Source organism: Procambarus clarkii, chromosome 87, assembly GCF_040958095.1.
Source record: "Procambarus clarkii isolate CNS0578487 chromosome 87, FALCON_Pclarkii_2.0, whole genome shotgun sequence".
NCBI classification, from domain to species: domain Eukaryota; kingdom Metazoa; phylum Arthropoda; class Malacostraca; order Decapoda; family Cambaridae; genus Procambarus; species Procambarus clarkii.
Window position 1 is genome coordinate 7,926,177 of NC_091236.1, and position 22,774 is coordinate 7,948,950.

At 48.4% G+C, this 22,774-nt stretch overlaps 2 protein-coding genes across 2 annotated transcripts in view; one reads left to right on the forward strand and one right to left on the reverse strand.

Moving 5' to 3' along the window:
- The window catches only part of LOC123747075 (vitellogenin receptor), a 222,334-nt gene that overhangs the window by 129,661 nt on the left and 69,899 nt on the right, over positions 1-22,774 (forward strand). The gene's annotated exons all lie outside the window — the stretch shown is intronic.
- On the reverse strand, positions 11,535-12,377 carry LOC138358879 (proteoglycan 4-like). Its single transcript, XM_069317230.1, has one exon. It carries the CDS (start codon positions 12,375-12,377, stop codon positions 11,535-11,537), a length of 843 nt encoding a protein of 280 aa, XP_069173331.1.

Sequence of the window (22,774 nt, forward strand, 5' to 3'; positions counted from 1 at the left end):
TATACCTCGGACTAGTAGATTAGGTGGGTTGTATGGGTTGGTACGCTGCTGGTTACGCTGAAAGGTCGGATTTCTTACGGAGTTGGCCTAACACCCCGCCACCCCCAGATAAACGCAAGAATACTGAAATAATATAAATATATACTGAAATATAATATACTGAAACGTCATCGCTGGGGTTAAAAGCTTGGGGTGGTAGGCTTAACCGTGGGGTGGGGTGAGCGGGGGGGGGGGTTACCTCACTGCCCCCTCACATGAGGGGGGGGGTGAGGTACTTCACTGCCACTCACATTACGGGGGGGGGGGGGGTGATTGATAGGGCTAGACCCAGCACTAATTTTTTTGCTAAGCTGCTTATTAAGGTCTATCGACCTCTGGTGGGTTATTAAGGTTTATCAACCTCTGGTGGGTTATTAAGGTCTATCAACCTCTGGTGGGTTATTAAGGTCTATCAACCTCTGGTGGGTTATTAAGGTCTATCAACCTCTGGTGGGTTATTAAGGTCTATCAACCTCTGGTGGGTTATTAAGGTCTATCAACCTCTGGTGGGTTATTAAGGTCTATCAACCTCTGGTGGGTTATTAAGGTCTATCAACCTCTGGTGGGTTATTAAGGTCTATCAACCTCTGGTGGGTTATTAAGGTCTATCAACCTCTGGTGGTTTGTTAAGGTCTATCAACCCCTGGTGGGTTATTAAGGTCTATCAACCCCTGGTGGGTTATTAAGGTCTATCAATCCCTGGTGGGTTATTAAGGTTTATCAACCTCTGGAGGGTTATTAAGGTCTATCAACCTCTGGAGGGTTATTAAGGTCTATCAACCTCTGGAGGGTTATTAAGGTCTATCAACTTCTGGTGGGTTATTAAGGTCTATCAACCTCTGGTGGGTTATTAAGGTCTATCAACCTCTGGAGGGTTATTAAGACCTATCAACCTCTGGAGAGTTATTAAAGTCTGTCAACCCCTGGAGAGTTATTAAAGTCTGTCAACCCCTGGAGGGTTATTAAAACCTATCAACCAATGGAGGGTTATTAAGACCTATCAACCTCTGGAGAGTTATTAAAGTCTGTCAACCCCTGGAGGGTTATTAAGGTCTATCAACCCCTGGTGGGTTATTAAGGTCTATCGACCTCTGGTGGGTTATTAAGGTTTATCAACCTCTGGTGGGTTATTAAGGTCTATCAACCTCTGGTGGGTTATTAAGGTCTATCAACCTCTGGAGGGTTATTAAGGTCTATCAACCTCTGGAGGGTTATTAAGACCTATCAACCCCTGGAGGGTTATTAAGACCTATCAACCCCTGGAGGGTTATTAAAACCTATCAACCAATGGAGGGTTATTAAGACCTATCAACCTCTGGAGAGTTATTAAAGTCTGTCAACCCCTGGAGGGTTATTAAGACCTATCAACCCCTGGAGGGTTATTAAAACCTATCAACCAATGGAGGGTTATTAAGACCTATCAACCTCTGGAGAGTTATTAAAGTCTGTCAACCCCTCGAGGGTTATTAAGACCTATCAACCCCTGGGAGGGTTATTAAGACCTATCAACCCCTGGAGGGTTATTAAGACCTTTCAACCCCTGGAGGGTTATTAAGATCTATCAACCTCTGGAGGGTTATTAAGACCTATCAACCCCTGGAGGGTTATTAAGACCTATCAACCCCTGGAGGGTTATTTAGACCTTTCAACCCCTGGAGGGTTATTAAGACCTATCAACCCCTGGAGGGTCATTAGTCCCAGCATCCAGAGGTCAGAAGTGCCCGAGATTCTGACTAGTCAGAGAGTGAATGACCTCAGACTCACTCATCACAGTGAAGTCGTGTATGTGGAGCAGACGAGAGTGCCAAGGCACTAGGGGTGCCAAGGGGGTGGGGGAGGAGGTGAAGGGGTATTAGTGCCAGAGTTCCCAGATGTCACCGCACCCTGCACTTACCCTCGGGGCTCTATGTAGAGGACGTGGTATATAAATAGTGCCAGAGGTCGGGGGTCACCGGTGCCAACGTTCGCAGGTGGTCTAAGAATGCCTCTCCTGTCACACACACTGCTGTTTCGTACACGCTGCTGCCTGAAATGGGATATTCCCATGGTAACTGGTTAAGCTGGCCGCCTTTTTTAAGCAGTGTTGTAAGCTGGGACGCTGCTTTAAGCAGTATTGTAAGCTGGGACGCTGCTTTAAGCAGTATTGTAAGCTGGGACGCTGCTTTAAGCAGTGTTGTAAGCTGGGACGCTATTTTAAGCAGTGTTGTAAGCTGGGACGCTATTTTAAGCAGTGTTGTAAGCTGGGGCGCTATTTTAAGCAGTGTTGTAAGCTGGGACGCTATTTTAAGCAGTGTTGTAAGCTAGGGCGCTATTTTAAGCAGTGTTGTAAGCTGGGACGCTGCTTTAAGCAGTGTTGTAAGCTGGGACGCTATTTTAAGCAGTGTTGTAAGCTGGGACGCTGCTTTAAGCAGTGTTGTAAGCTGGGGCGCTATTTTAAGCAGTGTTGTAAGCTGGGACGCTGCTTTAAGCAGTGTTGTAAGCTGGGGCGCTATTTTAAGCAGTGTTGTAAGCTGGGACGCTATTTTAAGCAGTGTTATAAGCTGGGACGCTGCTTTAAGCAGTGTTGTAAGCTGGGGCGCTATTTTAAGCAGTGTTGTAAGCTGGGACGCTATTTTAAGCAGTGTTGTAAGCTGGGACGCTGCTTTAAGCAGTGTTGTAAGCTGGGACGCTATTTTAAGCAGTGTTGTAAGCTGGGACGCTATTTTAAGCAGTGTTGTAAGCTGGGACGCTATTTTAAGCAGTGTTGAATCGTGATTTATCGCGTCAGAAATGTCAAACATATATTAAAAATGGCTCAGAATTTAGTCAATCGTTTTGACAAGATTTTAATAACAGCTCGACGGGGTCGTTCAGTCCTTCTTATAACGGAGTCGACCAGTACGTTAAGAATACGACGTATTAGTACCAATTAAAGTACTGAATTATTGACGTTTTGTATGCACCGACATCAATAGGATGAGTTAGTACGTTTCTGGTAAGGCAAAACGGTTGTATATTTGACGGAGTGGTACGTTAAGAGGCGTGTTTGCTTGGTGCTCTATCTTGGTGCTCTCTCTTGGTGCTCTATCTTGGAGTTTTATCTAGGTGCTCTATCTCGGTGCTCTATGTCGGTGCTCCATCGCCCTGAAGATTTAGCCAAGCATGGTCCAAGATAGTGATTGGTGACTAGAGCCCCGAGTGGCTCTGGGGTCTAGGATTTCACGGTCTTATTTAACTGTTGGTGTTTGTACAGTGACTTGTCGTTTTTGTTCACACTGTCGGCGTTATTGTTAGTTCCATGTAGCGCTCTGGGTGGTCAGTCACCCCTCACGCAAGCCACTCCTCACGCAAGCCACCCCCACGCAAGCCACCCCCACGCAAGCCACCCCCACGCAAGCCACCACCATGCAAGCCACCACCATGCAAGCCACCCCACACGCAAGCCACCCCACACGCAAGCCACCCCACACGCAAGCCACCCCAATAAGCCACCCCCACGCAAGCCATCCCAATAAGCCACCCCCCACGCAAGCCATCCCAATAAGCCACCCCCCACGCAAGCCATCCCAATAGGCCACCCCCCACGCAAGCCACCCACACTCAAGCTACCCACATTCAAGCCACCCCACGCAAGCCACCCCAATAAGCCACCCCCCACGCAAGCCATCCCAATAAGCCACCCCCACGCAAGCCACCCACACTCAAGCTACCCACACTCAAGCCACCCCCCACGCAAGCCACCCCTACGCAAACCAGCCATGGGGTAACAAGGACCTGTTAGGCTCCAGTACGCTGTGAACGTCCCTTCCCAGTATTAAAAGCAGAATTCAGGAGCTGAATGCTAAGCTTGCAATTAGGAGAGCCAGAGATCCCCATTACAATGATATTGCCAAGAAAAAACTGAGCTCTGTGCTACTTTCAGGGGGAAACAGGAGAAGCAAAAAATGGCATCACAGAGCAGTCTGCTACCTTGAAGAGCTTCACCTGCTTGAGCAAGCCCGTGAGCTCCTGCCTGTAGAGAGGTTACCTCCCTGGGAGGATGACTCATGCAAGATCATCATCAATGAAATGGCAATGAAAAAATCCAACATGATACCACAAGAAATGAGGCACAAGTATCTCGAGGACATTTATAAAGAAGCCGGAGATGAACTAGATCAAATCTACACTGACGGGTCATCTAATCCTATCAATGGCAGGGCTGGTGCAGCATACACGGTAATCAAGGATAATACCTTCCAACGCAGAAATGAAGAAAAAGCGCGTATTGAGAACTATGCCTCTTCAACGCAAGCAGAGCTAACTGCCATTGTTATGGCGTTAAGGTTTCTTGAACGGAACACTAATGGTGCAGTGATTTGCACCGATTCAAAAGCAGCACTGCAAAGCCTAAGTAAAAATCAGGCAGAAAATCTTGCAATAGTCGCTGAAATCAAGAGAGCTGTGAGAGTACTTACCAATCAGGGAAGAGTCATCAAGTTTCTGTGGATCCCCTCCCATGTTGGAATATGTGGGAATGAACGAGCAGATGTGCTGGCTGCTGAAGGCGCTGAAGGAGACCATATTGAATACTTCATACCCAAGACTCAACTACAAATTAGAGGTATTGTCAGGCAACATCACCGTGACAAGGTAACTGAGGAAAGGAGGATAGAAGCACAAACCAGTGAATCTGTACGATGGTACAACATGGTTGCAGCTGGCAATCCCAATCAGTATGGCCGAAGAGGAGGACGACGAGTGAGAGAATCTGTAATAGCGAGAATCCGTCTTGGATACAAATATCCATGGAGATTTGGAATGGAAATCACAGTTGATCAGCGAAGTTGCAGAATCTGTGGTGAGAGTGATGGACACCGCCTTGAACACTATCTACGTGAATGTGAACACCTGAGAGACATTAGGAATAACTGTAGAATAATAAACCCCACATTGTTTGAGTTAGGAAAACACTATTTGTCAAATATTGATACTGTTCTTAAAAGATTTCCCCATTTTGCACCCGCAAGATAACGTAAGCTTTTAAGGGTTGATAAATGTTAATCTTCTTGTTTGAGGAGCTGTTCACTTGAGACAGTTAAGCAAGTCCCAGCTGTGTCTGGGTACAAGTGACAGGATGAACAACCCAGCGGGTTTTCTTCCTATTGGGGAGTGTTGTACATTCTGCTATGGCGGTGTGTTCACTCACAAGATGAGTGACGCTGCCCAATACTGTCACTATGGCGGTGTGTTCACTCACAAGATGAGTGGCGCTGCCCAATAAACTCGCCCCTCGGGGCAAAATTTAAAAAAAAAAAAAAAAATCACCGGAATTTATGGGTGCGTGACTGGGCGTAGAAGACAGCGCGGTGTTGTGTGTGGGAAGATGTTGCGGGGGGCGCCTGGGTGCTCCTTGCCCTTCTCAACATTCTGGGAACCTTGCAACTTTACGGTGACAAGATTGCTGCTCAGCTCAGCCACCTCTAGGACGCTAAGTCAGCCCCGCTGGAGAAGGATTCAAATCTTCCTCGCTCATGAGTGGAAACGGGATCGGTTGCAAGTCATTGCAAGATGGAGTTCATCTTGAGATGAGATCCGTTGTAAGTCCTTGGCTAAACAGGGCGAGTAGCTGGGTGTTGCTGGGGGGTGGCACCACCACCTCCCTGTGCTGGTAACCCCCCCCCCCCCCTCCCTTCCTGGATATTCCAGTAACATCAAATGCTCCTTTATTATTTTTAGATAATAATACTTTATTTACTTTGATAATATTTGTGGGGGTGAGCGAGGCCGCGTGATGATTGATGAAGTGCTTGAGTTGACTCACTCTACCACCACAGTAGAGGCAGTGACCTCTCTCTCTCTCTCTCTTGCCACTCCACAGTCATTATACCACAATCGGTATACTGCCTCGTGCGTAGAACTGCGTCCTTTAGAGTGCCTGGTGATCTCTTAAGTGCCTCGTTACGACGCAATTCACTGACGCATATCACACGGGATTACGCTTTAGGTAGAGGGTAATGTGACGGGGCATTTGTGTTTACAGTGTGGACTTGTTCACGGCCTCTCTCATCCCTAAGGGCGCTACTGGGGCTTAAAGGCGGAGTGTTTGTTTGGAGGGGGGTGGGGGGGTTGTGTGGGTTTGGAGAGGGAGGAGGGGGGGGTTGTGTGGGTTTGGAGAGGGAGAGGGGGGGGGGGGTTGTGTGGGTTTGGAGAGGGAGGAGGGGGGGGTTGTGTGGGTTTGGAGAGGGAGGAGCGGAGGTTGTATGGGTTTGGAGAGGGAGGAGGGGGGAGTTGTGTGGGTTTGGAGAGGGAGGGGGGGGTAGTGTGGGTTTGGAGAGGGAGAGGGGGGTTCTGTGGGTTTGAAGAGGGAGGAGGGGAGGTTGTGTGGGTTTGGAGAGGGAGGAGGGGGGGTTGTGTGGGTTTGGAGAGGGAGGAGGGGGGGTTGTGTGGGTTTGGAGAGAGAGGAGGGGGGATAGTGTGGGTTTGGAGAGGGAGACGGGGGTGTTGTGTGGGTTTGGAGAGGGAGGAGGGGGGGTTGTGTGGGTTTGGAGAGGGAGGAGGGGGGGGTAGTGTGGGTTTGGAGGGGGGTTGTGTGGGTTTGGAGAGGGAGGGTGGGGGTTGTGTGGGTTTGGAGAGGGAGAGGGGGGGGTTGTGTGGGTTTGGAGAGGGAGGAGGGGGGGGGTTGTGTGGGTTTGGAGAGGGAGGAGGGGGGGGTTGTGTGGGTTTGGAGAGGGAGAGGGGGGGGGGTTTGTGTGGGTTTGGAGAGGGAGGAGGGGGGGTTGTGTGGGTTTGGAGAGGGAGGAGGGGGGGTTGTGTGGGTTTGGAGAGGGAGGAACGGAGGTTGTGTGGGTTTGGAGAGGGAGGAGGGGGGAGTTGTGTGGGTTTGGAGAGGGAGGGGGGGGGTAGTGTGGGTTTGGAGAGGGAGAGGGGGGTTGTGTGGGTTTGAAGAGGTAGGAGGGGAGGTTGTGTGGGTTTGGAGAGGGAGGAGGGGGGGTTGTGTGGGTTTGGAGAGAGAGGAGGGGGGATAGTGTGGGTTTGGAGAGGGAGACCGGGGTGTTGTGTGGGATTGGAGAGGGAGGAGGGGGGGTAGTGTGGTTTTGGAGAGGGAGAGGGAGGAGGGGGGGGTTGTGTGGGTTTGGAGAGGGAGGAAAGGAATGCTGCTACTGTTGATCTCCAACTCTATAATGTAAACATTGTTTCCTAAGGCTCTTTGTATCTTATTTATGTTATAAGACTCACCTTAGATATAGATGAAGCAATAACTGAGTTAATGAGATCAAGGAACTACTTCCTGTACCATAGACAGCTGGATGATTTACCGTAAAGGTCCTGAGGAAGGTCACTTCATGCAGGTCAGGTATACTTATCTACATGTACTTGCGGGGGTTGAGCTACGGCTCTTTGGCTCCGCGTCTCGGTATCCAATCAACTGATGTTTCTGGGGTTATGGCTCATTTGGGGACTCATTTTTAAACCGCGTGTGTTCAACTGTGGCAGCACCAACTGTGCTAAATAATGACTTTAATCTACACTATCAATTCCCCTGAAAATTTTGTAGGTAGTGATCATATCTCCTTAACTCGTCTGTCTTCCAGCGACATGAGCTTTAATTCCTGTAGCCTATCCTCATAACTCATACCTCTCAGATCTTGGATGGAGAGGGTGAGGGAGGGGCGGTGAGGAATTAGGAGGAGGAAGAACAGGTGTTGGGGAGGAAGGTGAGAAATGTCTCACTGTGAGGGACATCACTGTGAGGGACATCACTGTGAGGGACATCACTGAGAGGGACATCAACAGGCTTTCCTGTTTAACTTTCTCATTGTTCTCAGTGACGCAGAGAATGTTAATTATATCCTTCGACAGATCACCGCGTGTGCGTGTCGGACTGCAGCTCCTGGGCTCCTATTTGTCGTCCACTGTGGCCTTCATCATACAGACATTATAATGAGAATGTGTACTTGGCCATCAGCGCTCAATAATATGTTGAATAATTACATATGTGACCTCACTGCGATCTCTCCATTTTCTGCTCCGTCAAAAATGTTTTACCATTTGTAAAAATGTAAAAAAACCTGTTTTACCTAACCATAAATCGTAAAATATACAATTGTTTTTACCTAAAGTGAGCCACCGAACCTATTGAGTTCGATTTACAGAAAACGTCAGTATTATGGTGATTTAATTTGTACTAGTACGTCGCATTTTTAACGGATTGGTTGATTCCGTATAATATGGGAGGTGTGTAAGCTGGTAGAAAACGGGACCATTGAGACATTATTGGTGGGACCAACTGTGAGAAAAGTTTCTGATATACGTAAATGATCTCCCCGGAGGGTATAGACTCATTCCTCTTAATGTTTGCTGACGACGCCAAAATAATGAGAAGGATTAAGACAGAAGAGGACAGCTTGAGGCTTGAAGAAGACCTGGACAAGCTGCAAGAATGGTCAAACAAATGATTGTTAGAGTTTATCCCCAAGCAAATGTAATGTAATGAAGATAGGTGTAGGGAGCAGGAGGCCAGATACAAGGTATCACTTGGGAGATGAAATGTTTCAAGAATCAACCCCCAGAAACACCTGGGGGTTGACATCACGCCAGACCTTTCCCCCGGCAGCCCATATCAAGAGGATAACATCAGCGGCATATGCCAGGTTGGCTAACATAAGAACAGCATTTAGAAACTTGTGTAAGGAATCTTTCAGAACCTTGTATACCACATATGTCAGACCAGTCCTGGAGTATGCGGCTCCAGCATGGAGTCCATATCTAGTCAAGCATAAGACTAAATTGGAGAAGGTTCAAAGGCGTGCCACCAGACTAGTACCCGAGCTGAGAGGTATGAGCTACGAGGAGAGACTACAGGAATTTAACCTCACGTCGCTGGAAGACAGGAGAGTTAGTGGGGACATGATCACCACATAAAAGATTCTCCAAGGAATTGATATGGTAGACAAAGACAGTTTATTAAATAAAAGGGGCTCACGCACAAGGGGACACAGGTGGAAACTGAGTGCCCAAATGAGCCATAAAAAACATTTAAAAGAACTTTAAAGTGTCAGAGTAGTTAACAGTTGGAATGCATTAGGCAGTGATGTGGTGGAGGCTGACTCCATACGCAGTTTCAAGTGTAGATATGATAGAGCCCAGTAGGCTCAGGAACCTGTACACCAGTTGATTGACGGTTGAGAGACGGGACCAAAGAGCCAGAGCTCAACCCCCGCAAGCACAACTAGGTGAGTACAATAGTTGCCTAACTCCTAGGTTCTTATTGAATGCAAGGTGAACAGCGACATCAGGTGATAGGGAACCTGTACGAAGGTGGCATCCTGCCTGCGAATCGAATCCAGGTGTGAGTCGACTGACCTCACAACTGCGCCACAGGTCATGTATGTAGAGGGTCATGTATATGTTCACCAGAGGTAGTAACCTACGTTATATATTTAATATACATGTATACATACATTCATACATGCATAGATACATACACTCCTTCCAAGAACAGGGCACATAATTAGCCGACCTGTGATCCTGTGGTCCTGGGTTCGATCCCAGGTGCCGGCGAGAAACAATGGGCAGAGTTTCTTTCACCCTATGCCCCTGTTACCTAGCAGTAAAATAGGTACCTGGGTGTTAGTCAGTTGTCACGGGCTGCTTCCTGGGGGTGGAGGCCTGGTCGAGGACCGGGCCGCGGGGACACTAAAAAGCCCCGAAATCATCTCAAGATAACCTCAAGATAACCTGACCTCTCAGTGTTCATGAAGGAACTTGATAACCACCTCCAGAAAGATATCCAATCAATCAGGCTTTGAGTCAGACAGCGAGCAGCAACGTCTAACAGCCTGATTGACCAGACCACCAACCAGGAAGCCAGGTCAGAGACCGGGCCGCGGGGGACAGTGATCCTCCGAACCGCTCCAAGGTTATGGTGGCAAGGTGAGGCTCCTTCCAGTGGTCAGATTGACGGCTCTGACAGGTAATCCTCTGGACTAGTAACCCGGAGCTTCACTAACTGGGGGGGGATGGTTACCCTGAGGTTACCCTCATGAGGTATGAGGGAATTAAAACCCCATAAACTGGCCGTTATCCTCATACGTCATAAGGTAATGAGGCGATGGTCCTCATTAATGGAAAATTATGGTTTGGTACACATGTATTTCAGTGACCTTGTTGTGAGGGGGGGGATACTCATATTAGGAGGGAGAGATGCAGTGAGGGAGAGAGACAGTGAGGGAGAGATACAGTGAGGGAGAGATGCAGTGAGGGAGAGAGACAGTGAGGGAGAGATGCAGTGAGGGAGAGAGACAGTGAGGGAGAGATACAGTGAGGGAGAGAGACAGTGAGGGAGAGATGCAGTGAGGGAGAGAGACAGTGAGGGAGAGAGACAGTGAGGGAGAGATACAGTGAGGGAGAGAGACAGTGAGGGAGAGATACAGTGAGGGAGAGAGACAGTGAGGGAGAGATGCAGTGAGGGAGAGAGACAGTGAGGGAGAGATACAGTGAGGGAGAGATACAGTGAGGGAGAGAGACAGTGAGGGAGAGATACAGTGAGGGAGAGAGACAGTGAGGGAGAGATGCAGTGAGGGAGAGAGACAGTGAGGGAGAGATGCAGTGAGGGAGAAAGACAGGGAGGGAGAGATACAGTGAGGGAGAGAGACAGTGAGGGAGAGATGCAGTGAGGGAGAGAGACAGTGAGGGAGAGATGCAGTGAGGGAGAGAGACAGGGAGGGAGAGAGACAGGGAGGGAGAGAGACAGTGAGGGAGAGAGACAGTGAGGGAGAGACAGGGAGGGAGAGAGACAGGGAGGGAGAGAGACAGTGAGGGAGAGACAGGGAGGGAGAGAGACAGGGAGGGAGAGAGACAGGGAGGGAGAGAGACAGTGAGGGAGAGACAGGGAGGGAGAGAGACAGGGAGGGAGAGAGACAGGGAGGGAGAGATACAGTGAGGGAGAGAAACACAGAGAGGAATGAGGGTGACACAGACAGGGAAGAAGGTAGGAGAGAGAGAGAGATACAGATAGACAGGGATGGAGAGAGAAAAAAATCCCTCTCCCTCTTGCTCGCCCCTTCCACACCTGTGATCAACCAGCCTGTTCTTTCAAGCACTCTGTAGAATACACAACCGTTTAGCCTAACCAGACACCTACGAACCCAAGCCATCTAACCCATCGAAGCCGATGCACAGAAACCGTCAATACGAATATGTCGTATTTTAAACTGATTTGTCTAATTCCGTAAAAATCACGACGTATGAGGTGAGTCAAGAATACTCTCTCTCTCTCTCTCTCTCTCTCTCTCTCTCTCTCTCTCTCTCTCTCTCTCTCTCTCTCTCTCTCTCTCTCTCTCTCTCTCTCTCTCCTATATAAATCCAGGTTGTATCTAAGGTAGAGAGACAGGAGTCAGTTTACCGCAGGTTATGGCTCAAGCTTATCTCTATATATCGATGCCATCTGAACTCTGAAAGCTGATACGGGTAAATCGCAGGTGTGATAAGATCCAGGAGTTCGTGTGGTACACACCTTACATGGAGGGGGTACTCTACGTGGGTGCTGGTGGCGTCGTGTCGGCGGCAGATGGCGTCGTGTTGGCGGCAGGAGATGGCGTCGTGTTGGCGGCAGGAGATGGCGTCGTGTTGGCGGCAGGAGATGGCGTCGTGTTGGCGGCAGGAGATGGCGTCGTGTTGGCGGCAGGAGATGGCGTCGTGTTGGCGGCAAAAGATGGCGTCGTGTTGGCGGCAAAAGATGGCGTCGTGTTGGCGGCAAAAGATGGCGTCGTGTTGGCGGCAGGAGATGGCGTCGTGTTGGCGGCAAAAGATGGCGTCGTGTTGGCGGCAAAAGATGGCGTCGTGTTGGCGGCAAAAGATGGCGTCGTGTTGGCGGCAAGAGATGGCGTCGTCTTGTTGGCAAAAGATGGCGTCGTGTTGGCGGCAAAAGATGGCGTCGTGTTGGCGGCAAGAGATGGCGTCGTCGTGTTGGGAAAAGATGGCGTCGTCTTGTTGGGAAAAGATGGCGTCGTGTTGGCGGCAAAAGATGGCGTCGTGTTGGCGGCAAAAGATGGCGTCGTGTTGGCGGCAAGAGATGGCGTCGTCTTGTTGGCAAAAGATGGCGTCGTGTTGGCGGCAAAAGATGGCGTCGTGTTGGCGGCAAGAGATGGCGTCGTCGTGTTGGGAAAAGATGGCGTCGTCTTGTTGGGAAAAGATGGCGTCGTGTTGGCGGCAAAAGATGGCGTCGTGTTGGCGGCAAAAGATGGCGTCGTGTTGGCGGCAAAAGATGGCGTCGTGTTGGCGGCAAAAGATGGCGTCGTGTTGGCGGCAAAAGATGGCGTCGTGTTGGCGGCAAAAGATGGCGTCGTGTTGGCGGCAAAATATGCCATTGAATCCATGGGTTATAAGGGCCGGGAAGGGAGTGCATAAATCATAACAAGCTAACTACTTCCTGCGCATTTCATGCTCTGCCTCTGAAGCATCACCGGAAGAATGTGTTCTGCACTCCAATCTTCATTCTTTGTTTCATCTCTTAGCTCACGTCTAGATGGCTGTTGACCATGACCCAAGATGTAGCTTAACTGCCCAATCAGGATACTCACCACTTGGTAATTCTCGGTGATTCAGATACACTGGCACTCTGAAGTTAGGTTCCGCGATCAGCCAGTTGAGAATGACTGGGGATAAAGTAGTGATTAGGAAGGTATACAAGACCTCAACACCACAAGACCTCAACACCACAAGACCTCAACACCACAAGACCTCAACACCACAAGACCTCAACACCACAAGCCATCATCACCACAAGCCCTCAACACCACAAGCCATCAACATCACAAGCCATCAACACCACAAGCCATCAACACCACAAGCCATCAACATCACAAGCCCTCAACACCACAAACCATCAACACCACAACCCATCATCACCACAAGCCATCAACATCACAAGCCCTCAACACCACAAACCATCAACACCACAACCCATCATCACCACAAGCCATCAACATCACAAGCCCTCATCACCACAAGCCCTCATCACCACAAGCCCTCATCACCACAAGCCATCAACACCACAAACCATCAACACCACAAGCCCTCATCACCACAAGCCCTCAACACCACAAGCCATCAACACCACAAGCCCTCAACACCACAAGCCATCAACACCACAAGCCCTCAACACCACAAGCCATCAACACCACAAGCCCTCAACACCACAAGCCATCAACACCACAAGCCCTCAACACCACAAGCCATCAACACCACAAGCCCTCAACACCACAACCCATCAACACCACAACCCATCAACACCACAACCCATCAACACCACAAACCATCATCACCACAACCCATCAACACCACAAACCATCATCACCACAACCCATCAACACCACAACCCATCAACACCACAACCCATCACCACCACAAACCATCAACACCACAACCCATCAACACCACAACCCATCATCACCACAAGCCCTCAACACCACAAGCCATCAACACCACAAGCCATCAACACCACAACCCATCATCACCACAAGCCCTCATCACCACAAGCCCTCATCACCACAAGCCCTCATCACCACAACCCATCAACACCACAAGCCCTCATCACCACAACCCATCATCACAAGCCCTCAACACCACAAGCCATCAACACCACAAGCCCTCAACACCAGAACCCATCAACACCACAAGCCCTCAACACCAGAACCCATCAACACCACAAGCCCTCATCACCACAAGCCCTCATCACCACAACCCATCAACACCACAAGCCCTCATCACCACAAGCCCTCATCACCACAACCCATCAACACCACAAGCCCTCATCACCACAAGCCCTCATCACCACAACCCATCATCACCACAAGCCCTCAACACCACAAGCCATCAACACCACAAGCCCTCAACACCAGAACCCATCAACACCACAAGCCCTCAACACCAGAACCCATCAACACCACAAGCCCTCATCACCACAAGCCCTCATCACCACAACCCATCAACACCACAAGCCCTCATCACCACAAGCCCTCATCACCACAACCCATCAACACCACAAGCCCTCATCACCACAAGCCCTCATCACCACAACCCATCAACACCACAAGCCCTCATCACCACAAGCCCTCATCACCACAACCCATCAACACCACAAGCCCTCATCACCACAAGCCCTCATCACCACAACCCATCATCACCACAAGCCCTCATCACCACAAGCCCTCATCACCACAAGCCCTCATCACCACAAGCCCTCATCACCACAAGCCCTCATCACCACAAGCCCTCAACACCACAAACCCTCAACACCACAAACCATGAATACCACAAGCCATCATCACCACAAACCATCAACACCACAACCCATCAACACCACAACCCATCAACACTACAACCCATCAACACCACAACCCATCAACACTACAACCCATCATCACCACAACCCATCAACACCACAAGCCCTCAACACCACAAGCCCTCAACACCACAAGCCCTCAACACCACAAGCCCTCAACACCACAAGCCCTCAACACCACAAGCCATCAACACCACAAGCCATCAACACCACAAGTCCTCAACACCACAAGCCCTCAACACCACAAGCCCTCAACACCACAACCCATCAACACCACAAACCATCAACACCACAAGCCCTCATCACCACAAGCCCTCATCACCACAAGCCATCAACACCACAACCCATCATCACCACAAGCCCTCAACACCAGAACCCATCAACACCACAAGCCCTCATCACCACAAGCCCTCATCACCACAAGCCCTCATCACCACAAGCCCTCATCACCACAAGCCCTCATCACCACAAGCCCTCATCACCACAAGCCCTCAACACCACAAGCCATCAACACCAGAACCCTCACTCTGCTGCTCTCTTGAAGTCACCCTCGTCCAGTAATTATGAACGGTTGCTTCCCATAACTTGGCATTGGTCTCGCTTATAAGGGACGGATATGGATGGTCCTCTTCCACCGACTTCCCTTCCTTCTCCTCTTCTCTCTCCGTCTCCTCCTTCCTTCTCCTCTTCCTCCAGTTCCCTTCTTCCACCTGGCCTGAGTGTTGACGTACTTGTGTGTGGGTATGTGCAGTTGATAGTGAAGCTGACCCCCGTTGTGTTGCAGTAATGGTGATTGATGGCCTGATGTTGTCTTGTCTCTTTCGGCACCGGATGGGACTTTTTTCCGGCCCGCTGCTTCGTGAGTTTCCTGCCATTCAAACCCGCGATTTATGCCGTAATTTCTGGCCATAGTTTGCCATCCGTGAAATCCGGATTTACGCAGACATCATACTTATGTGTGACTGTGTATGTCCACTCTGTCCACTGTGCTGGGACACCCGTCGGTGTGACGGCGTCCACCCCACGCTGCTGGGACACCCGTCGGAGTGACGGCGTCCACCCCCCTCGCTGCTGGGACACCCGTCGGTGTGACGGCGTCCACCCCACGCTGCTGGTACACCCGTCGGAGTGACGGCGTCCACCCCCCTCGCTGCTGGGACACCCGTCGGAGTGACGGCGTCCACCCCCCACGCTGCTGGTACACCCGTCGGAGTGACGGCGTCCACCCCACGCTGCTGGGACACCCGTCGGAGTGACGGCGTCCACCCCCCTCGCTGCTGGGACACCCGTACCGTGTGATAACATTACGGCCGCCTGTTCTCGGCTGTCTGGGACTCAGTTCGTCCTCCTCGTGTTCTTCATTCTCCTCGTATTCCCTCATTTTATCCCTTATCGCCTTTATCTCTTCTCCCCCCCCCCATCCCTGTCTGTCTCACGTTTTATTTTGACTTCTGTTGAGGCGTTAGATCCTGAAATGGAGTGGGTTTGCATCGTCCGCTCGCAAGCAAGGATCCCGGGTTCGATCCCCTGGCGGGGCAGAAACGGTTGTGCATGTTTCTTGATGCCTCTGTCCACCTAGCAGTAAATAGGTACCCGGGTGCTAGGCAGCTGTTGTGGGTTGCATCCTAGGGGAAGGTATTTAATGGCTGGCCTAGGGGGGGGGGGACATCGATAACTCTAAGAGGTTTTCTTTCTCCGATCATGGCATGAGTTATGACATTAGGCGGGCTGTCCGCCTTGCTGACACCAGGCGGGCTATCTTATCTTGAGATGATTGCGATGATTGCTAGGTGAACAGGAGCTTCAGGGTTAAAAAAAAACTCTGCCCATTTGTCTCCGCCTCCACCGGGGATCGAACCCGGAACCTCAGGACTACGAATCCGAAGCGTTGTCCACTCAGCTGTTAGGCCCCCTAAAGCTGTCCGCCTTGCTGACACCAGGCGGGCTATCTTATCTTGAGATGATTGCGATGATTGCTAGGTAAACAGGAGCTTCAGGGTTAAAAAAAACTCTGCCCATTTGTCTCCGCCCCCACCGGGGATCGAACCCGGAACCTCAGGACTACGAATCCGAAGCGCTGTCCACTCAGCTGTTAAGCCCCCTAAAGCTGTCCGCCTTGCTGACACCAGGCGGACTTTCCGCCTTGCTGACACCAGGCGGACTTTCCGCCTTGCTGACACCAGGCGGACTTTCCGCCTTGCTGACACATTGTTTGTGTTTTAGGTAGCTAAGCTTGTTCTCTTTTACTATCTGGTGAGTGTTTGTGAGGTTCTTCACATGTATTTCAACATGCAGTGTACGAATGAGATGAAATGTACCAAACCATTCATGAATACACTTGTGCCATTCAATTCAATTTCTTTTATTATTATTCACCCTATACACATTCCGTGGGTGGTGGTGGAAAGGGTTACAATGCACATAATGGGTTCAGGAACTGAACCACATAGTTCGCTTAGCTAAACAAGTAACAATCTTTTGAAGCTAGTTACACAATTATTAATGTAATATAAATAAAATTATAAATAAATAAAATAAATATAAAATGTTATAAATAAAATTATAACATGTACATATATATATAAACATGTACATATATATATATACAATCATTTTACTCAAATACACTTACGTACATTGTTGGCTGTTCTTCCTTGAAGAATTATTTTAAAAAATTAGGCTTTTCTGCATGGAGAAAGTAAAGTAATTACTTTAAGAGAAAGCGCAAAGCCAGTATGACTGTAGCACTTGATTTAATGCCCTGGTTTAGGGGTTTCTCCTTATAATTAATTACCTTCTTATGGGGAAAAAACAAAAGTTTCTTGTCCTCGTCTTATCTTGGAGTTATTTATTAACGTCTTGGTTATCCTTGAGTAGATGGTGGTAGGCAGTGAGGCGAGGCCGGGAGGGTGGGGGTGGTAGGTTGTCATGGGGGTGGAGAAGGGTGGGGGTGGTAGGGTGTCATGGGGGTGGAGAAGGGTGGGGGTGGTAGGGTGTCATGGGGGTGGAGAAGGGTGGGGGTGGTAGGTTGTCATGGGGGTGGAGAAGGGTGGGGGTGGTAGGGTGTCATGGGGGTGGAGAAGGGTGGGGGGTGGTAGGTTGTCATGGGGGTGGAGTAGGGTGGGGGTGGTAGGTTGTCATGGGGGTGGAGTAGGGTGGGGGTGGTAGGTTGTCATGGGGGTGGAGAAGGGTGGGGGGGTGGTAGGTTGTCATGGGGGTGGTAGGTTGTCATGGGGGTGGAGAAGGGTGGGGGTCGTTGGGTGTCATGGGGGTGGAGAAGGGTGGGGGGTGGTGGGTGAAGGGAGATGTGGCGGCGCCAGAGTGAGTGCGTAACGAATTGTCAGTATTCCCGCCGCCCTCACCACTGTAGCCCCTCTACTGCAGTGGTCTACGTCCCCGGCTCACAATACCAGCACCGAGGTTTAATCCCTGTGTAAGTCTGGGCACTTTTCTTTTCATCTGATATATCAGTTAAGCAAGTCCCAGCAGTGTGTCTGGGTACAAGTGACAGGATGAACAACCCGGCGGATTTTCTTCCTATTGGGGAGTGTTGTACATGCTGCTATGGCGGTGTGTCCACTCACAGGATGAGTGGCGCTGCCCAATACTGTCACTATGGCGGTGTGTCCACTCACAGGATGAGTGGCGCTGCCGAATACTGTCACTATGGCGGTGTGTCCACTCACAAGATGAGTGGCGCTGCCCAATACTGTCACTGTGGCGGTGTGTCCACTCACAGGATGAGTGGCGCTGCCCAATACTGTCACTATGGCGATGTGTCCACTCACAGGATGAGTGACGCTGCCCAATACTGTCACTATGGCGGTGTGTCCACTCACAGGATGAGTGGCGCTGCCCAATACTGTCACTATGGCGGTGTGTCCACTCACAGGATGAGTGGCGCTGCCCAATACTGTCACTATGGCGGTGTGTCCACTCACAGGATGAGTGGCGCTGCCCAATACTGTCACTATGGCGGTGTGTCCACTCACAGGATGAGTGGCGCTGCCCAATACTGTCACTATGGCGGTGTGTCCACTCACAGGATGAGTGGCGCTGCCCAATACTGTCACTATGGCGGTGTGTCCACTCACAGGATGAGTGGCGCTGCCCAATACTGTCACTATAGTGGTGTATCCACTCACAGGATGAGTGACGCTGCCCAATACTGTCACTATGGCGGTATGTCCACTCACAAGGTGAGTGGCGCTGCCCAATACTGTCACTATGGCTGTGTCCACTCACAAGATGAGTGGCGCTGCCCAATACTGTCACTATGGTGGTGTGTCCACTCACAAGATGAGTGACGCTGCCCAATAAACTCGCCCCTCGGGGCAAAATTTAAAATTTAAAAAATTCTACTGACTATGGCACTTTAGTAGGTATCAGGGAGTCTGAGATAGGCTTCGTGACCCCGGGAACAGGAGATACACTTGGTGAAAAGACTGTACAGATGCTTAGGGAATCTCTCATTCTGAGTGGGAGACAAGTAAGTAGAGAGAGAGAGAGAGAGAGAGAGAGAGAGAGAGAGAGAGAGAGAGAGAGAGAGAGAGAGGTAATGTCAACAGGAAAGGATAAGTGAGAGACAGTAAGCAAAGGTACGGGAAATGATGAAGAGAAAGCTTAGAGCCAGTATATATTTCTTCAATAAAGAGTATATATGTATATGTATATGTATATATATATATATAATATATATATATCACAAGGAAGAGAGATGAACACAGGGTGAAGGAACAGTGCCCAACGATGTGAACCATTGGGGAATCGAACCCCGACCTGCAAGAACCAAGGCCGTCACCGTATCGACCAATCCAAATAGTTCGATGTAAGCAAGGATAATAAAATATTAAATATTGAATTTATTCAAGAAATTTATGCGAAGTTGTGAAAAACAGAGTGACTGATGAGTGACATCTTCAGGGAGATGACAATAGATCTTTCTTGCGAAGACAGACTTGAGCCTCAGTCTACCCCCGCTGGAGAGACGCTGGGCGAGGAGCAATAGGATCAAGGAAGGTTTCAAGTGGGTTAGAAGCATACACCAAGGAGGGGGAGGGATATAAAGAGATTCTGAAACTGTGGGAACAGGTGAGGACCCCGCAGTAATGGCTGCAACCTAAGGCGGATATTGGGAAGTGCTGGGTTGGGTTGTATATGAGTGAATTGGGTTGCCGGCTAATATTACTGAGAGTTTAATGTTTCAAAAATATATATATTGGATAACCACATGAGTGGTGGATGGGGGCGAGGTTGTTGATCTGAACAGGAGCCGCCATTATGGGCCAACAGGCTTCCTGTTGTAGTAAAAAAAATTGTTATTTGCTTAGCTAAACGAACTAGAGGGTTCAGTTCCTGAACCGATTATGTGCCTCTGTAGTCCTTTACACCACCGCCCACGGGATGGGTATGGGGTGCATAATAAAGAAAGAAATTGAATTGAATTGTTGTAGTCATTCTTATGTTTTTTTTTGAGATATATACAAGAGTTGTTACATTCTTGTACATGTACTTGTATGTTCTTATGAGTGTGAGTGATGAGGAAGGTGAAATATGAACTTTATGTAAAATGGAGACTAAAAAAATTAAAAATATCAAAATGTATTGAACAAAGCACTTTAGTTCTTTCTGAATTTTGGTAACGTTGTTGTGCTGTGAGGAAGAGTAGCCTCATGTGGTCAGTAGTGAGGCGCCTAACACAGCCTGTCCTCGAGAGCGATCACAACGTCATTAAACTGATGTACTAAATTGTCCGAACCTAACCTAATCGAGGACCCACGAATAGAAAACGGGACACACGTCATTTTTTTGCGAGCCGCTATGATTTTGAGTACATAATTTATGTGGCCTCAGGGGATTTATACGTCAAAATACGATGTATTAATCGTAAGACCTTATTTGTCCTCTCAGCTGACCGCCAAAAATATTTATCAGTAGCCTATATTTTTTTAAATTTCTTTATACATCTTTCGTGTATTATATCTTGTGAGTGCCTTGACCTGTTGAACTGTGCAGCAAGTGTGGCTCGCTATCTGCCCAAGATCTGTTTACTCAGGGAGGAATTTGCAGATTTCAGAGGTCAAAATGGTTTTCCCATTCCCGTGAACACAGCGTTTTTGTATACAAACTGACACGGATTTGTAGGCGGCTGTTGCTGGCTTCTTGCCCCACGTCAGACGGGAATGTGTGCCTCATATCTTCATTCATTTTGAAAAGTCTGTTTATATTCTTTATAAAAGTCTGTTTATATTGTTTATATTTATATTTATAGTCTGTATGTTTATCTTTTGGCATTATTTATAGGAAAGAGAGTTGAATTAAGGAGCCGATTTATACAAAAATGGCTGATGATGAAGCCTCAACTCTAATTTTGTCACTGATAAATATAACTTCTAAATCTAGACTATACAGTTTATAATATTAATAATTACGTGTTCTGATGTTATTATGACTTAGGTAAATAATTCACTGTAATTATATGTAAACTAACTCAATTATACACATATTTCTGAATAGTCTTTGAATTAGACATAATTTTACTTTGTTCTGACCACTGCAGACAGACCACAGGAGGCTTATATGTATGTATATATATATATATATATATATATATATATATATATATATATATATATATATATATATATATATATATATATATATATATATATATATATATATATATATATATATATATATATACTACAAACATATGCATATGCATGAATTCATTGAAGACGAATCCTGCTTCAGCAACTTGTCAGTTTTATAAGATGATAGCAGTCAAGCAGGAGAGAGGGGTGGGGGGGGGGGATTGGCTTACGAGCTTACAAGTCTATCTTATAAGAGAGGCTGCATCTTCCTTGACTGTCAGAAAGCTATCGACACAAGAGGGTCCAATTCAGTTGAATGAAGCAGGTTGGAGTATAGGGAAGAGGGCCAAGGTACACGAGGGAGAACTACTCAGGAAGGAGACAAAGGTCATTGTGAGATAGGGAATGGAGTTCCACAAGGGTCGCTTTTCCGGCCCGCCCTGTTCCTATGAGAACAGTAGAGTCGTGCTATACAGGAAAATTAACTAGACACAATTAGGATGTAAACACACATAAGATCTCAATTTGTTAATATAAATATGATAAAAAGTAGCATCAAGGCGAGGAAGCTTCATCCACCACTGTCTCACTCGAATGAAAATATCAGAGTAAACTTTGAACAGCTTCATATGGCGTTGTGACATGGTAACTGCTTCAGGCATGATGTTGGCGGCAGTTGACATGAATAGTGCTCAATAATTGTGGCGGAATGACGTATCTTGTTAGCACCACAGACGACGCCCTCAGCCACATCAAACGACAGCCATGTTGAATAAACCCCATTAGGAACAAAACGTGAGTTTCTCGAGGCAATTTCCCTGGACTTCACAACCCTTTCTCTTGCCTAATATGTCGCATCTCTTACGAAATCGACCAATCCGTTACAATTACGACATATTAATACAAATTAAAACACCGTGATATTTTATACTATATTCACCGTAACGTTTTCTATGCATCAATCTCGATAGGTTAGGTGGGTTGCTTGAGTGCGTACGTTTCTGACAAGGCAAAACAGCTGCCTTTTTGAGAACTGGTTGTATTCTTCTTATGGGCGGGCATACTAGCGTAGCGAGGCTTGGGTCAGGCCGACACACTGGATGGATGAGTCGGGTGGATGACGCCCGGATGAGGGGAGTGACGGATGCAAGAGTAATATGTGGAATGAAACGTTTCCTGTACCATTATATAATAGGCATTTGAGCCACGCACGCATGCACGCACGCAACTAATCAACGCAAGTGGAGGCAAAATTCTTACGAACCGCTGAAGTAATAGGAGGAATAGATCAGGGAATAGGAGGGATTAATTTACGCAATAAGAGGTATAGATTACGGAATGGGTATAGCTTACTGAATAGGAGGGGTAGATTACGGAATACAGGGGATAGGTTGACAGACGCTGCAAAGAATGAGGGAAAGGTATTCCGCTCTGCAAATGGGTTACAGAAGAGAGGGATTTGATGGAGAGAGGTAAGGAGTGCCCACACTCAAGGTAGCTTAGGCTCTCCTGAAGGGCACTGTTAAAGAAGAGTCATGGGGGAAGAGATATACAAATGCCGAGGTGTATTTTTTTACGGGCTCACCATAGCCCGTGCTACTTGGAACTTTTTGTTCCAGGTAGCGAATCTTTAACAACAACAACAATGAGGTGTATTTGAGCTAGAGTTAGAGTTCCTTAGAGCTAGAGTTAGAGCTCCTTAGAGCTAGAGTTTACTAGGGTTCCATGTTAGGGTCAGCTGTTATTGCTGGGTGGCACAGACTAGGCTCTGGCTAGCGAAAATAGGACCTATTTCGAAGATTATATTTTCTCTTTCCAGTGTCATGGGAAAATGTCC

Bases quoted from the DNA above. Each gene is read 5' to 3' on its own strand.
- LOC138358879 (XM_069317230.1), bottom strand. From the start codon at position 12,377: ATGGATTCAATGGCATATTTTGCCGCCAACACGACGCCATCTTTTGCC.